The sequence below is a fragment of the Mauremys mutica genome, chromosome 25 (assembly GCF_020497125.1).
Source record: "Mauremys mutica isolate MM-2020 ecotype Southern chromosome 25, ASM2049712v1, whole genome shotgun sequence".
Classification (NCBI taxonomy): Eukaryota; Metazoa; Chordata; order Testudines; family Geoemydidae; genus Mauremys; species Mauremys mutica.
Genome location: NC_059096.1, coordinates 4,426,377 through 4,443,476, shown reverse-complemented (window position 1 = coordinate 4,443,476; position 17,100 = coordinate 4,426,377). Strand labels below are relative to the sequence as shown.

General features: G+C 55.6%; 1 protein-coding gene across 4 annotated transcripts in view; it reads left to right on the top strand.

Annotated features, from left to right (window-relative positions):
- MLLT6 (MLLT6, PHD finger containing) overlaps window positions 1–17,100 on the top strand; it is a 70,318-nt gene that overhangs the window by 48,544 nt on the left and 4,674 nt on the right. For 3 of the 4 annotated variants that reach the window (XM_044999544.1, XM_044999543.1, XM_044999546.1), the window contains 10 exons: window positions 1,095–1,682; window positions 4,914–5,098; window positions 5,911–6,028; window positions 10,310–10,376; window positions 10,785–10,927; window positions 11,343–11,531; window positions 11,761–11,849; window positions 12,401–12,759; window positions 13,458–13,566; window positions 16,240–16,620. In XM_044999544.1, coding sequence (XP_044855479.1) covers window positions 1,095–1,682; window positions 4,914–5,098; window positions 5,911–6,028; window positions 10,310–10,376; window positions 10,785–10,927; window positions 11,343–11,531; window positions 11,761–11,849; window positions 12,401–12,759; window positions 13,458–13,566; window positions 16,240–16,620 — 2,228 coding nt within the window. The remainder of the gene's footprint in view (window positions 1–1,094; window positions 1,683–4,913; window positions 5,099–5,910; window positions 6,029–10,309; window positions 10,377–10,784; window positions 10,928–11,342; window positions 11,532–11,760; window positions 11,850–12,400; window positions 12,760–13,457; window positions 13,567–16,239; window positions 16,621–17,100) is intronic. The other variant, XM_044999545.1, reaches the window with a different exon arrangement.

Here is a 17,100-nt window from a genome sequence, read left to right as displayed (position 1 = left end):
CTCCAGTGACCAGAGTGGATCAGGTTATAAAGAGTTAAAAGCAACAGAGAGTCAGACTCATCCCTGGTGCAGCTCCACGGCTTCAGGGGAGCAGTTTTCTTGGGCTCAATGAAATGAACAGCAGTGGGGTGGGGGTGGAGGGGAACCGAGGCCCCGTTATTAAATCCCCGTTGCTGTCTGAATACAAACCGAGAACCCCTGTCCATACAGGCTTCGGCTCCCCAACACAAGTGAAAATCCCCCCTCAGCCAGAAAGCTCAGGGAGTGTGATCTAGCCAGGAGCAAAGGAGTCAGGACACCTGAGCTCTATTCTTGGCTTTGCCCAGGGTGACCTTGAGCAAGTTGCTCCCCCTCCCCCCGCGCCTCAGTTTCCCCCCAGCTAAAATTATCCTTCTGCGGGAGTTAGAAAACTTCCTTAATTACTGATTCTAAAAGCCCTTGAGGTCCCATCAGAGTTTTACTATTATTAATTCCATGTGGGGAGGGAATAATCGGGTCCAGATGTGGACTGGAGTTACCCTCTTGAATGAGCCTGTCTTCACTACAAGGAAAGGAAGGTCCATCTGTCAGAATAAAGGGAGAAGGAAAAGGAAAATGCACAGAGGGGGCCTGTGCAGCACCTGCCCTTTCCCCCTTGAGTCAGTGGTGTCCCCTCCTTAACGTTGAGGTGGGCCTGAACCAAAACCTGGCATCCAGACACCCTGAGCCTTGGATCTGGATCTGAGCTCAGGAGTTCTGACCTCACCAGAACCATTGGAATAAGCATTCCTTCCTCTAGCGCCTCTTATCCCATGGGACCCCAAACTAGGCTGGAGGGGCGGTCGCCTCCCCACAGACAGAGCCCTGCATGACGGGAGTAGGAATTGGGGACAAACTCCTGACTCTTACAGAAGAATGTAGTGGGATCTTTACTGTTGTAATGAGCCTGCTAGCACACATCTCTGCTGGAGAGGACTGCTGCACTGTGTGTCCTATACCCTATACTGCAGATGGCGATCCTCCTTTAGCTGAGGCATCCGGGCTTTTGCAGCGGGAGGATTTGAGTTCTGAATTGCCTCCCCCCACAACTCTTTGTTCCTCTTTGCTCCCCCTAGGCACCTCATGCAGCTCCCTGCAGGGCTCCCAGGATTTTGTGACATTTCCCAAGCTCGAGCAGGAAGAAGAGAAGTACCGGAAGCCCGTCTCCTCCTCCTCCTCCTCGTCCCACTGCTCCCCGCTGTACGAAGGACAGAAAGGGGACGTCTTCGAGCAGAAGGTCATATTCTCGGGCTTCGGTTCTATCATGCGCTTCTCCACCTCGGCGGTGAGCCAGCAGCGGGGCCGCGTTGCCTCCCCCGTGGACTACAAGGCCTCGAACCCGGTCAGCGGCCCCTCGGGGGGAGGCGGTGGCACGGGCGGCGGCAGCCACAAGCGCATGCCCTCCCTCAGCATCGAGGACGGGGAGGTGCTGAAGGAGAAGAAGCACAAAGGCAGCAAGAAAAGCAAGCACGGGCCTGGCAGGCCGAAGGGAGGCAAGAACAAGGAGATGCTGGGCACCCAGCTGGCTGGGTCCACGTCGACCTCCTCCTCACCCTTCTCCGGGGGCTCCCTCGTCAGCTCCAGCATCGGCAACTCATCCCGGTCCTTCAGCCACACCGGGACCCTGCCCAGCCTAAGCCTGGAGTCCCCCCTGCTGGGCTCAGGTGTGTTCCCCTCAGCACCCGTCCCGGGGCACGTGGCTCCCTTCAACCTACTTTTCCACTGTACAGCATGCATGAGGCCCTCCTCCCAGGGTCCTCAAAGGTATTTCGGTACCTGGCCCCTCTGAAATCAGTCAGAGTTAGGCCCCTAAATATCTTTTGAGGATCTGGGCGTTGGCGGCTGGTGAACAGAGGAGTCCAGCTTCAGGTTCTTCTCCTCTCAGGGGGCTCTGGTGTGAATCCATTCCAGATGTCCATAAAAATCCAGTTCAAGTTCTCCTTCTTTCCAGCCCCCCCTGCTCCACCCAGGCCTGTGCCCCAAATCCATTCCAAATGACCATAGAAATCCAGTTCATGGTTTTTTCTCCTTTCTGAGGCGGGGTTCAGAATCCCTCCCAGGTGAGCACAGGATTTAATCCAATGTCAGGTTCAGCTCCAGTCAGGTGCGCTGTCCTGCATCCATTCCAGAAGGCCCTAGAAATCCAGTTCAGGTTTTCCTCCCCCCCACCCTACTTTCCATCCATCACCTGGGATCCGTTCCAGGTGAGCAGGAGGATCCAGGCCAAGTTTTCCTCCTGCCAATCCAACCCCCAATGGGCATGTCACACCCACATTTGCACAGGTGCCATCAGATTTAACCAGACTGGAGCTTATAAACAAAGGAGAGGGTAGACCGGGAAGGGACGGGATGGTCACCATCAAAACCAGAGCTAGCTGAGATCCGGGCGCCGGACTGAGGATCGATAAACAGATCTTACATTGTCCTCCTTTCTAGAGCAAAGGCACTTTTTAAACTAGCAAATACCTGTTCTGCTGCCCGGGGTGAGTAAGCGCTAGACACTGAGGCCTGGTTTAACACAGTTAGGGAGGTGAATTTTTTTAATTGACCGAGGGCTGATGTACACTAGATCGACCCCGTTACGTCGCTCCGGAATGTGAAAAACCCACACCCCGGGAGCGGGGTAGTTACACAGACTGAAGTCCCATGTAGACAGCGCTAGGCTGACGGGAGCATTCTTCCATTGACCTAGCTACCGCCTCTCAGGGCGATGGATTTACTACTTCGGTCGCTGTAGTAAGTATCTACACTGAAGCGCTTCAGCGGCCTGGAGGAAGTTATACTGATAGAAAGGTTTGGCTTATACGCCTTCCCTTATGGGAATACTGGCATAAACACGCCTAACTAGTATAACCTGGCTAACCAGTCCTCTCACTAACCGACATGACTAACCAGTCCCACTGAGCCCACACTAGGGGTAGACCGGTATAGTTTAAAAGGTGCAACTTCTATGTGTAGACAAAACTGGAGTCGCCTTGCCCAGCCCTACAACCCTCCTTGCCAGAATGGAGGGCAGCGGTGCTGAGCTGTGGCAGGAAAGGGTTAAGGCAAGGGAGCAGGAGGAGGGGCCTGGCGCTTAAGCCTGCTTCTGAGGCTTGACACTTCTGGCAGCAGAGTCAGTCTATTGTGGGTTGTTTGCAGATGCTCCTATTTAGGTCAAATTAGATGGGGGCGGATTTTTTTGCATGTGCTTGGGAGCAGTGGCCCAGTCTGTCTGGGCTGCCGGAGAGAGTTGTGGTGGGGAGGTGAATTGGGGCGGTGGTCTGGGGAGAAGCTCTCAGGAATTGATGCAGCCTCCATAGCCATAACCTTGGGCGATATTTCTCCTCTTCCCCCGTCCCCAGAGACGGTTCAGAGCTGGGGGAATGGCTGCCAGGCTCCCTTCTCCCATTCGCTCATTCCCTGACCTCCTTTTCCTCCTCCTGGAAGAGGATGTTGGCAGGGGCTCTGCAGGATCCAAGCCCTGGGGCCCACTGGCTGCCGCAGAGGGAACCCCTCCCTTGACAGTCATTTCCTCACCTTTCTACCTCATTTATCCAGCTTCACCGCACCTTGCCGTCTGGGCCAGCATGTTGGCTTTTCTCCATGGGAGCGTGGGCACATGTCGAGAGTAGGAGACAGGGAGTCTGGGCTCCTGGGTTCTCGTAGCCATTCTGGGCCTTTGTGCCTCGGTTTATCTGTCTGTAGAATGGGAGCATCATGAGGCTGCAAAAGGCTTTTGACATTCTCAGGTGGAAGGACTGAGCTCCATCGCTATTCACTCTGTGTGCCAGGGCTGAAGGGGCACCAGTGCTCATGGCAATCTGGGGCTGGAGATGCCAAGGCTGGCTGTATATGACCATGAGCCGGAAGGTCTCCCCTCCCTTCCATTCTAGAGTCCAAGAGAGTAAACAAGGTGCTCAGTGCGCCTGGTCTCAGGCAGCAGGGGGCACTCTTGGGCCTCAGTTTTCGAGTGTCCACTCTTTACTGGGTGCCTTAGGTTTTGGGGAGCCCAGCTGGAGACACCTAAGGCCTGGTTTTCAGGGGGCGTTGCACCCCCAGAGTTCCAGATGAATTGACAAGTGCTGAGGGTGTTTGACCCCTTCTGAAAAATCATACCCCGGGGGGGGCCCAAAATGGAGGCACCCAAAATCAGTGGACACACAAACACTTTAGGCCCCAAATGAAAACGGGGTTCCATGTCCCTGGATAGGGCTGTTTTGCTTATCTCCCACTTGATTTGGGGCCGGGAGGATTCTAATCTAAGCTGCCTGCAATAACCTTCCAGCCCCCTGACTGTCTTTCCTCAGGCGGGGCACAGTCATAGACCACTGCCGTGGGAGAACTTAGTCTATTTCTTAGTCGCATGCATCCGACGAAGTGGGTATTCACCCACGAAAGCTCATGCTCCAAAACGTCTGTTAGTCTATAATGTGCCACAAGACTCTTTGCTGCTTTTAGTCTATTTAGCTCATCAAAAGGAAGATCAAAGGGTGACTTGATTATGGTGTATACTAAATGATCGGGTATTAAAAGGATCTTTAATCTAGGGGAGAAAGTCCGAACGAGAACAAACAGCTGGAAGTGAAAGCCAGAGAAATTTGAAGTAGAAACAAGGCGCACATTTTTCACATTGTGGGTGATTGACCATCGGAACAAACGCCCAAGGGAAGTGGTGGGTTCCCCATCTCTTGATGGCCTTCAGAGCAGGACCGGATGCCTCTCTGGAAGATGCTTTAGCCCAGCACAAGTTATGGGGCTCAGTACAGGGCAAACGGGGGGAAATTCTCTGGCCTGTGCTAGGCAGGAGGTCTGATTAGATGTTTTAGTGGTTTCTTCTGGCCTTAATCCCCATGCAGCTCTGAATGCTGAGCAGGGAATTCTTACTGCTCCACCCTCTTCTGTTTTCCATGCAGGGATCTACACCAGTAACAAGGACCCCATTTCCCACGGGGGCGGGGTGCTCCGGGCCGTGTGCAGCACCCCCCTCTCCTCCAGCCTCCTCGCACACCAAGGCACCTCCTCACTCCCACAGCTCAACCGCTCCCCCTTTGCTAGCACCATCCCGGCCTCCTCCTCTTCCGCGGTGTCCACCACCCAGGTAAGAGCATGTGGCTGGGGAGGGAGGGAGGGGGAGTTATAATACAGGAGGTGATTTGGACTGGCCCAGTAGCCTAGCAGTGCAATGCAGCCAGGGGAGGAGGGGGTTCCCCCTCTTAGGAGCAGTACTGAGGAGGGACCACTGTTGCTGCACAACCAGATGGGCGGGAGCATGTGGGAGACCTCACTTCCTGCACCGCTGCTCCCCGAGATCCATCTTGCCAGCACCCACTGACTCGGAGATTCAGTTCAGTGGTGCGCTGCTGGTGGCCTTCTTCCTCCTTCACAGACCACCCGGGATCAGAAGAAGGATGATCCCATGGTTAGGAGGCTAGCCTGGCACTTGGGAGCTCCAGTGCTCTGCCAAGCTCCCTGTGTGACTTTGGTTAACTCCCTTAGCCGCTCTGTGCCTCAGTTTTCCCCATCTGTAAAATGTGGCTAATAGCCCTGCGCTGCCTGAGGATAAAAATGTTAGTTCGTGGTACTACAGATGCTATGGCCATGGGGACCATATAAGTACCTAAGACAAAGAGCAAGTCCTAGCCAGGAATGCTGTCTGATGTGTTAACCAAAGGCATTGCTTCTCGAAATTCAGAAACCAGCCTGATTCTCAGCTGTTCATCTGAACCGCTTGGACTGGGAAGCACAATCAAGAGCAGGCTCTCCCGTGATACTCCCTGCCTTTCTTTTTTAATACTTGCCCTGTTGGCTGGGACCCATTTGGAAGTTCAGAGGAGGCGTGGGAATGCAGCGTCGGGTTCCCCAGGCTGTTCAGCAAGTTTTCTGTGTCTGTTGTTAATTTCCCACCTGCAGGTGTTCTCGCTGGCAGGATCCACCTTTAGCCTCCCCTCCTCGCACATTTTCGGAAGCCCCCTGACCTCTGGCCTGTCTATGAACCCTCTTTTGAACCAGTCTGAAAGCAGCCGGGCAGGTACGTGAATCAGAAGGTCTGTGAGTTCAGAACTCAGAAAGAGTCTCCCCGGAAGAATTGAGACAACCAGGTCCACAGTTTGAGCTCCAGTTTCCCTGCTGTCTCCCCATCCCAGGAGCTGGAAGGCCGAGAGTGTGTGCTGGGAAGAATGAACTGTTGAGATCAGTGGTGTCTTTGTCAGCTCATGCTATGTCTGCATTAGCAGAGCACTTGGCTGGGAAGCTAGCAAGCTGTGGGGGTGGTCCTGTGATGAGAGCACACATGCTGGATTGTCCGTGGGAGACTCTATGGCTCTGGGCGTGTAGTAGAATGGTGAAAAAATGTGACCATTTTGAGATTTTGTCATTTTACGCACTCGAGCGGCGCAAATGTAGTGAACATTTTTTGGAAAAGTTGGCACAACATTTTGCACTACAAATGTTCCTCTTTTGTTTTGGGGTGATTTTGTCCCCCTTTGACTCTGGCTTCTCTGTGAAATGCAACAAAACCAGCTATGTTCACACTGAAAATATTCTGGCGCTGAATTTGACTTTGGAATGGTTCATTTCCCCCCGGCAAAACAGGCTCATTTGCTTTGAGAAAGGGCCATGCTCATGAGGGGGAAACCACCTGCATTGCAGTGAATGTTTCTAACCCAGCGGGCCCATTTTTTAGTTTGCAAGAAAATGCACAAAAAAGGCCCCGCACACTGCTGACTTCCAGCCGTTTTGCCTTCGGTTGTTGTGACCATCTCGCGCTCCTCGGGGCCAGAATTTTCAGGAGCTCAGTACGTTGGATGCTGAACTCTTGGGAAAATCTAGCAGTAAGTGTCACAGCGGGGAGTTGCTGGGGGGGTTGAACCCCATTGCCGATGCTGATCCCTTGAATGTCTAGCCCTGAGCCCTTTTGAAAATTGGGCCCCTCGTGTGTGCGGCACGTCAGTTTGTCTGCGTGAGAGCGCATGCCTATGTGAGGAGCACGTACCAACGTTTACTCCTGTGTTTCCATACTCGTAAGCCCATGGAGAAGGTATATCGTATATGTGCATGCCATGGAGTAGGGGTAGCGGGGGGGGGGCTGTCCATGTGCCTTGGGAGCTGTTTGTCTGTCTTGGAGCTGGGGTGTAGTTTCCAGCTCCTGTGGTCACACTAGTTCTCATACCCACGCTAGCTCTGATTGAAAATAGCCATGTAGCCGCGACTGCGTGGGCGGTGAGATGGGCTAGCTGCCCGGGTACCATCCCATCTGAAACCTAGGTACGTACTTGGGGCGGCTAACCCTAACGCTGCTATTTTTAGCCTGCTACCACGGGTATGTCTGCCTGGGCTGGAAATGACCCCTCTGGCTCCACGGTTGGACGTACCCTGAGTGTATGAGGAGCGTAACAATGGTGCTGACGTTAACTCAAGAATTAAAGGCCCAATGCAACAATCCTTCCTCCCTCCTTCTGTCTAGAGCTGGTCTGGGAGAAAAGGATGGTCCAGGAAGGTGTGTTTCCTCTTAACATGCTGGGGGATGGAGGAAGCGGCACAGCCGCTCCCTTCTGCCGTTACTTGGCCAGGTGGGGAAGGATGAAGGAGAAGAGCTCACTTGCAGGGATGGTCTTGTGGCTGGGACTCGGGAGACCTGGACAAGTCACTTAGGGCTCGATTTTGGTCCTCTGATATCCTGAGTTCTGTTTAAAATCTGACTCTCAATGTCAACTTCCGGCATTGCTCTTTTTGCTTCATCGAGATCTTTGCTCTTAGAGCAGCTGCCACAGGGACCTCTTGCTTGTCGCCTTTTGTCATCTCTTTGTCCCCATCTCCTCCTGATCGGTCTTAGGTATTTGTTTGTTGTAGCTGAGCACCTAGGAATTGTCCGTCTATTTATCCTGTGAGGTAGGGCAGTGCCACTAGCCTCCTCTTACAGCTGGGGCACCAAGCCAGGGAGACACTAAATCACTCATGTGAAGTCACTCAGGAGGCTTTTAGCAGAGGAGGGAATTGAAACCAGGTCTCCGGCTAGCACCCTGCCCACCAGGCCACCCTTCCTCCTGATGCTGCATTCTGGGGATGCGTTAGACCCAACTGCCGCCTTCTGCTGAAATCTCCTCTTCAGTCTTGCACCTTCTCTGGTAGCTCAAATGTCTTCATGTCCTCTAGCGTGACCTTCAGAAAATGGCTGCATCTCCCCAACGAGGAGGAGCCAGTTGAATTTGACTGACAGTCAAGGACTCCTATCTGTACGGGAAGGTGGGACTTCCATTCTACCTCCCATTCCAGGTGGGGCCTCTCGAAGGGGACTCCACGGGGCTGCTGCCTGGGAGGCTGCAGTCAGTAACCAGCTTGGGGCATTACACCATAAATCATCCCACCCCTGCCACCCTGCAGTGCTTCCCACAGGAGAGGTCCTGTATCCTTGCGTGCAAGAAAGGTTCCTGAGATGAGGAGGAGACGCAAGGAGGCCAGCTGGCACAGGCTGGTGCTCACAGCATCTGACACATACCAGCGTGATGGGGGACATATGCTGGCTGAGAGGCAGACATGGGAGTGGGGAAGAGAAAGCTCCTGGCTGATGATTATACTCTGCTTTTTTATTGGGGGGCTGGGGACACCACACGCACAGAGTCTTGAGGGGGGGAAACTCTCACGCCCCATTGTACAGATCAAGGCTGTTGGCTGTTCCCAGGCAAGCCACCAGCAGAGGTAGGAAAGGAACCCAGGAATCCCAGGCAAGCCACCAGCAGAGGTAGGAAAGGAACCCAGGAATCCCAGGCAAGCCACCAGCAGAGGTAGGAAAGGAACCCAGGAATCCCAGGCAAGCCACCAGCAGAGGTAGGAAAGGAACCGAGGAATCCCAGGCTAGCCACCAGCAGAGGTAGGAATGGAACCCAGGAACCCCAGGCTAGCCACCAGCAGAGGTAGGAAAGGAACCCAGGAATCCCAGGCAAGCCACCAGCAGAAGTAGGAATTGAACCCAGGAATCCCAGGCAAGCCACCAGCAGAGGTAGGAAAGGAACCCAGGAATCCTGACTCTCAGAGCTGTCAGTCCTAGGCCACGCGTCCCTCCCAGACAGGTTGAGATCTAAAGAGACGGTTTGGTCTCTGAGTGACTGCAGAGAGTTCTTTCCCGGGTGGCTGCTGTGAGGTCTTTCCCACATGCTCAGGGACTAACTGATCACCATATCTGGGGCTGGGAAGGAATTTTCCCCAGGTCAGATTGGCAGAGACCCTGCGGTTTTTTTCCCCTTCCTTTGCAGCATGGGGCTCGGGTCACTTGTAGATTTAAACTAGCGTAAATGGCGGATTCCCTGTAACTTGACATCTTTAAATCACGATTTGAGGACTTCAGTAGCTCAGCCAGAGATCAAGGGTCTAGTACAGGAGCAGGTGGGTGAAGGGCTGTGACCTGCGACATGCAGGAGGTCAGACTAGATGATCACGATGGTCCCTTCTGGCCGTACAGTCCATGAGTCTGTTGGAGAGAGACCTTAGCAACCAAGGCAGTAGACTGTAAGGGGCTGCCATTTGCTCTCTGGACAGTGCCTAGCACATAGGGATACCCGATACTGGTTGGGCCAGGAGGGCCTTGTTATAATAATAACAGTCTGCCCCAGAACAGGCGCCACAATCCCTGCTGGCTGGATCCATCCTATCTAGTCTATCCAGGCTGTTCTCTGTCGTATCTGAGTGCCAGGCCATCTGGCTCTGCTCGCCCCTGTTCCTAGGGAGGGGTCGTGCTCCTGGGCAGTGACCTTTGAGGTGTAATGCACAGTGCTTCGTCCAGCTCAGAAAGGAGGTGGCTCCAGGTTAGAATATGTCCGAGAGCCCTGTCTCTCCTAGGTACGTACAGCATCTGAGCACATCACAATCTCTGAATGTATTTACCCTCCCAACCCCCCCGGGGGGGCAGGGCAGGACTATTATCCCCATTGTGCAGATAGGAAACTGAGGCACAGCGACTTGGGTAACATCACACAGCGAGTCGGGGGGCCAGCAGGGAATTGAAAGCAGCTCTCTGAAGTCCCAGGCGAGGGCCCTAACCGCTCTCCTTCCTCTCAGCTCCCTGAACCGCCCCACCCCCCCTTTCCCCACCCAGAAGAGTGAAGGGGGCAGTGATTCCGGGGGCACCTGGCCAGCCTACAGACTCTACTGCCAGACCACGAGACAGGCTAACGGGGTGTTACGTAAGGACAGTGGGGGAAAACTGCTCTGTGCTGCCACCTAGTGGAGGCTGTGGCCCTGGCAGCCCTTTGGCCCAGGCTAATAGTTGCTGGAGGCAGAGGAGAAATGCTTTGTCTGCCTCTGTTTCCCCTCCCAGAGCCCGACCTGGAAGACTGCAGTTTTGGCTGCCGAGGAACCTCCCCGCAGGAAAGCCTCTCCTCCATGTGAGTGCCTTCTGGCTGACCTCCGACACGGGGGTAGGGTGAGCTATAGGCAATACCAGTGGGTGAGGAGAAACTGAGGAACACGGTGCGGGGAAGGGAGGCAGCCGCTTCCCAGTGTGGAGCAGAAGAGGGGGGGGGGCTAGGAAGGAGTGGAGCGGTGCAGAGACACCCCCTCCCAGGGTGGCGCAGAAGGGCTTGGGAAAGGGGATGTGAGAGGGGCAGAGACCGACCCTCCCTGCGTGGGCTGGTAAGAGGGATGCAGAGACAGTCACTTCCAGTGCAGGGCAGGGGAGAGGGGCTTGGCTGGGGAGGGAGGTGCAGATACAGCCCCTCCCAGTGTGGACTAGAGAGGGGTGAAGGATTCGAGTCCCATCTTCTGACAGCCCTTCTCCCGGGGCCACTCCCCAGGTCCCCCATCAGCAGCCTCCCCACCCTCTTCGACCAGACCGTGTCCTGTAGCAGCAGCGGGCAGCTGGAGAACGTCCCCCAGGCCACCCCCAACATCGAGCAGCTCCTGGAGAAGCAAGGCAACGGGGAAGCCGGCGTAAACAGTGAGTCGGGCGGGGAGCGGGCTGGGGGACCCCCATGGGGCTGGGTCCCCCAGGGACCTGCCACCAGCTTCATGGCCAGCCATGCCTGGCACGGGGGTGGGCGTCTTCCCCTCTGTTTGGGGGTAAGGAGTTGGGGAGGCCGCAGACAGGGGGCTTGGCGGGGTGGGTAGAGAGGTGCTGAGACAGCCCTTCCCAGGGTGGGGAGGGGAGCTCCATGCTAACCTGTGCCGAGGTGGAGAGGACAGTGGGGGCTGGTATGCCCCTGTCCCTGCACAGTAGATGCTCTAACTGTGTCACCCCCGTGTGCCCCCTCTTCTCCTTCCCACCCCTCCTCCCTTCCCTTCCCTCTTCCACTGCCCCCCTCCTCTCTCTGCCCCCCCGCCCCGTCCCCCTTCCCCCCTTTCGTTTCCCGCAGTTGTAGAAATGCTCAAGGCCCTACACTCCCTGCAGAAGGAGAACCAGCGGCTGCAGGAGCAGATCATGACCCTGACGGCTAAGAAGGAGCGGCTGCAGCTCCTCAACGTCCAGCTCTCCGTCCCCTTCCCGGTGGTGACCACCAGCAACGGCCCTTCCGGCCACGCCCAGTACATCCTGCCTGCCAATGGTAAGGGACCGCCTCGCCCAGGACCTCTGGGATCGGGACTGCGGGGGATACCCCTGTGCCCATTTGTAATGGTCCCGCCACCCCGGGAGCCTGCCACAGAGGGGCACAGAGGGATTTTACCATGGTGCATAAAACCACGCCGGGTCCAGCCATTGGCTGCACCTGCTGTCCCTCTGCGTCACTGGGGTGATGCTGGGCTCTGCCCCTGACTTCCTCCTCTCCCCTGCAGTGTGCAACAGCGACTCCCTGAGCATCAACAAGAACTCCCCCTGCAAGAACAGCTTTGGGATCGAGAACTCCCTCTCCACCTCCTCCGAGGTACAGTGGCCGCCGAGACCCTGCAGTGGGGCCCAGGGACTCCCCCCACACTATATCGCTGCTCCCCATCAGCAGCACACAGCGATGGCCAGACCCCCTGCACTGAATGGGAGGGTCCGGCAGGGTGAAACCAGCCCGTACCCACCGCCCTGGGTGTTCTGTGATCTAAGGGACTGGCTTTCTGCAGGTGGAGTCAGGGAAATCGAGGCCAGGACTGGGCAACAGGGGGCTCCTTAAGCTTTGCTGACTCATCTCCATGGCGCATCCACCCCCACCCAGGGCGTGGAGGGCCGTGGTGGTGGGTATGCGCTCGGTGCTGTACAAAGGGAAGCGAGCATGCTGACAATTTACTCTGCATCCCTAGAGATCGGGCATTTGGGTGTCAGCTTCCAGCCAGGCATGTGAGAGCCCGGCAGCCTCACCCCACATGCAGCATTCCTGCCCCTAGCTGGGCACACACCTCAGCTGCAGTGAGGGGAGCTGAGCGGCCAGTAAACAGCACCCGAGGTTCAGTTCTCACCCTCTCTCCGTTTCTCTGCTTCTCCCCCCAGGATCCGCACTCCGGCTGCCCCAGCAGAAGCAGCTCGTCCCTCTCCTTCCACAGCACCCCTCCTCCCCTGCCGCTGCTGCAACAGAGCCCCACCTCGCTGCCCCTTCCCGGGGTGCAGCAGCAGGTCAACGGCCTGGCCAGGGTGACGGCCGGCTCGCTGGGGGGAAGTGCGGCAGCCAGTCATGGCCTGTCCACAGGGCCCGGGGTGGATGGCCTGCTGGGGAACCTGGCGGGAGGCCAGCAGGTGCCCATCAATGGGATGCTGGGGAATCTGAACGGAGCTCCGGCCGCCCAGCCACAGAACTCTCTGCCGCAGACGAGCGGGCCCCCCGCCCTGCAGCTCTCCACCAGCCTGAGCAGGTGAGAGGGGCCCCCCAGGTATCCCGAGGGGGAGCAGCACCATCATCCCTGCATGTCCGACCCTCCTCCCCACGGCACAGCCTCTGTCTCCCTGCGGGGCTATGACCCCAGGCCCTTCATTTCCTCCTTCCTCCAGAACTGCAGCCTCTCTGTGCAAACGAAAACAGGCATGCTCACAAAATTAGGTGTGTCCACGGCAAACTAAACATGTGCATCCCAGACCACACAAACCCCTATGGGTGCATTAACTCCCCAAAGCATGCACCAAGCAACATGTGACAGTACATACGAACACAGGTATGACAGTTTTTGCTTGTGTTAGGCACTGTGCTCAATTACATGTGTGCTCCTAGTGAGAGAGACAGTCCCTGCCCTGAAGAACTTGCAATAGAAACAGACAAAAGGTGGGAGGGGAAACTGAGGCACGGAGCAGGCAGGTGACTTGCCCAAGGTCACACAAGTGATCAGTGTCAGAGCTAGCGTCCTGCCCACTGGACCGCACTGCCTCTCATAGAGACAGCTTAGTTTGACCCCTGAGGGAAGCTCAGCTTAAATGACTTCAGCTGTGTATCCGTACTGAGAAGCCTGGCTCATAGTTTGTGGCTGCTGCTCTCCTCGGGGCTGGGCGTGGGGGGTGTGGAAATACCTCAGCAGGAATGCAAGGGAGCAGGCTATGCTAACATCCCGTTTCCCTGCAGCGTGCCAGGCCTGAGCCCCCTGACGGAGCAGCAGCGGCACGTCCTGCACCAACACGAACACCAGCTGCAGCAGCTGCAGCAGCTCCTGACGTCCCAGCCGCTTAATCCGGTAAGTGTCCCTGTGCCGGATTTCTGCCCCCTCCAGCAAGGGCCTGGCCTGAAGTTTGGATTGGGGGAGATTTAGTCCAGTGAAGAAAGCCTGGCGCATCCGTCGCTATGTTTGCTAAAGGCCTTGTCTACATGCACAAGTTGCGCCAGTTTAACTGTGGGCTTTATCTACACGTCTTTAAACTGGGACCAATGCTGTGGAGATCAGCCCTAAAATCAGTTCTTAAACCAGTGCAACCCCCTGTGTGGACACGCTCATTTTGGCTCTTTTTTGGGTTAGTTTAAACTGATTCCCAGTCACACACAAAGTTCCACCACTTTGAGTAACTCAGTTTATACTCACACCTTAGTTAAACCGAAGCCAATGTTTGTGTAACCCACACACCTCCTGGGTGTGGTGTTCCGTCCCCTCTAGTGGCACCAAAATCACTTAGAGATTAATGACTCTGCTACAGCCTTAGCTAAGGGCCACGTGGCTTTTAGCTCATGCAGTAGAGGCTCATGCACTAAGCTTCAGAGGTCCCAGGTTCGATCCCACCTGCTGACGACCGGGGTCTGTCAGTGTAGACACGGCCGTGTGGATTTCAGCGCATGCTGTGAAAGCCAAACCAGAACCCAGGGCGTTGCTAGCCTGTGGCACCGCATCTACACTGCTATTTGGAGCAGTGACAATCACTCAGGTACAGGTAGCTCGATAATGTCTGCCTATGCTGCAGTCACAGCTCGGATCGCAGTGTAGATGTGCCCTCTGAGTGCTGATCAGGTCCCAGGGAGCCGTCAGCAGGCACAGGCGCCAACTTTCCCCCGTGCCGGTGGATGCTCGTGCCCGGCCCTGCCCTGACGCCACCCTTCCCCCACCCATTGGACCCCTGCCCCAACTCCGCCCCTTTCCTGCCCCTGTTGGACCCCTTCCCCAAATCTCCGTCCTGGCCCCGCCTCTTCCCCGAGCGCGCTGCGTTATCCCTCCTCCCCCAGCCATGCAAAACAGCTGTTTCGTGGTGCAAGCGCTGTTAGTTAGTGGATAAAAGCAGGCATTCTGCGCACTCAGGGGAGGAGGTGAAGGGAGTAGGGGGCGGGGAGCTGCCGGTGGGTGCAGAGCACCCACCAATTTTTCCCCATGGGTGCTCCAGCCCCGGAGTCAGCACCTATGTCAGCAGATACATGAGGCATCCATGTGCCATGAATGGAAAAACAATGCAGCTCACGCAGACTTGGCATTGGTAGGTGGGCAGAACCAGTGCAGTTGACACGCCAAGCCTGGAAAGTTGGTGAAGCGGGAAAGGCCGTGCCTAACAAGGGCCTGATTCTCCTCTCACTTACACCAGTTGAATTCCACTGACTCCACTGGGGAACAGCCCTGCTGTACACTGGTGTAAATGAGATCTGGCCTTGTGTAGGAGCGGGGCGAGACTGTTTACCTTACGATCTCGTCTCATTTGCTTCGCCAGGCATTGCCTCAATTTGGCATCCAGCGGTGTGCAAAAAGGAGCGTGAATTGCACGTCCTCTCCATTTTCACTTGTTTCTCTGGCCAGCTGGTGTGTAACTTACAGCCTCGTTCACGTCACTGCCGAGCCGGGCCCCACGTTTCACTGGCACTCGTATAAACCACAAACAACCCTGTCCTCATGTGCTGGACATAATTGATCTGTACACTCATGAAACGTCAGTAGAGTTAATCCTGGGTTAACAATCAGGATCTGTGAGTGTGTAAAATATTTCAGGGCGGATTCCCAATTGGTGTAAATCAGCATAATTCCATTGAAGTCCATGGAGCTATGCAGCTTTACATCAGCTTAGAATCTCACCCATTAGGTGCCAGTCTTACATGATACACACAGGTTTCCAGTTTAACTATTTATAATCAGAACAATATTTTTCAAGGGGATTCTCTTCTACGTTAGCTGATGTCACCATGTCATCCCCTTGCTCCCTTTGTGTGTGGGAACTAGTCGTTAGCTCCATGGGTGTGCTCTGTTCGATGGTTTCCATGGAAGCTAAAGTGGTTTAATTTGATTGGAGCACATCTCTGCCAGCTCCAGGTGAGTTGGGTCCCTTCCATCCCCCCAGGATTCAGCTCACCTGGAGTAATTAATTCCACCAGAGGAGATTAAATATAACAAGAGTTTCGGGGAAGGGAGGGGAATTGAAAGCCAGTCTGAGAATTCATAGCAATGAACTCCACAGGCTGCCGGACATCAGATTAAATACTGCAGATAGATTGAAACGGGGCTGGATCCATTTGTGGGCCAATGTGTTTGTAGGGATCCTAAAATAGGAGTCATCCAATCTCATGCTTCAGGGTGCCTGGTGCTGACTGAAGAGGTCAGGAAGGATACCAAGCACATTCCCTCCCCAGGACCATATCTACTCTAGAAAAATGGATCATGTTAGAAAACGTGATCACGAACACAAGATGTTCAACATGACTTAGCCACCCAATGTGGACAGGGATACGTTGTGCTTAAAAATGTGCCGGCTGGTCGTGATTAACCTAGTGGGTCCAATTTAACATCGCTAGACCAGGGAGGAGCCATGGGATAAGAGCTAAGAGGGGCGGAGAGGCAAGCAAATCCACCGGCTGTGTCAGTGAATCGGCTGTGAGGTACATGTATGCAGAGCCTCCCACGTGCCCTGTCCCCTTGTCCAGCCTGACTCTCTCTCCCCCTCTCCAGGAGCAGCAGGCCTTGGTGTTCCAGATGATGCAGCAAATCCAGCAGAAGAGGGAGTTGCAGCGGCTTCAGATGACGGGCACCTCCCAGCTGCCCATGACCAATCTGCTGACGGCCACCTCCACGCCCCTCCTCCACTCGAGCGCCACCGCCCTGATGACCTCCGCCGCCCCGCCCCCTCCCAGCGGCAGCTCCCTCCTGGCGTCCATCTCCCCCCAGCAGCTCAACCCCGGCAACAGCCTGATGGGGACCCCGACAGCCTCGCCCCTGAGTGCTCCGGGGAACAGCTTGATGAGTTCAGGGGCGGGAGTCCCACCAGTCCTTTCCACACAAACCAACCCCTTCCTCAACCTCCAGGTGGACAGCAGTGCCCAGAAAGGAACGGTGCGTAAATTAGGAGTATTACGGTAACACCTAGCTGAAATCAAGGTCCCCCTGTGCTAGGCTCTGTACAAGGGTGTAATAAGAGACAGGTCCCTGCCCCAACAAACATGCAGTCTAAATAGGGGAAACTGAGGCAGAGAGCGAGGCAGCGTCTTGCCCAGGGTCACAGAACGCATCAGTGGCAGAGCGTACCCTACCCACGAGACTACGCTGCTTCTCGGGCTCATCCGCCTCCCTCATTAGCCAGCCAGGTGGGTCTGATCCTACCTCCCCTGACATCAGTGGGGTCAAGACAGGGCGCTGGTGTGAGCAAAGGTGCCCCCAGAGATACCTACCCCCGCACATGCCAGGTCAGCTGCAGAAGCTGGCACAGAGGCACCTGGATTTGTCTCCGTCGCTCGTGACTAAGGCTGCGAGTCTGTCACGGACGTCGCGGGTTCCGTGACTTCCCATGACCTCTGCGACTTCTGCAGCAGCAGC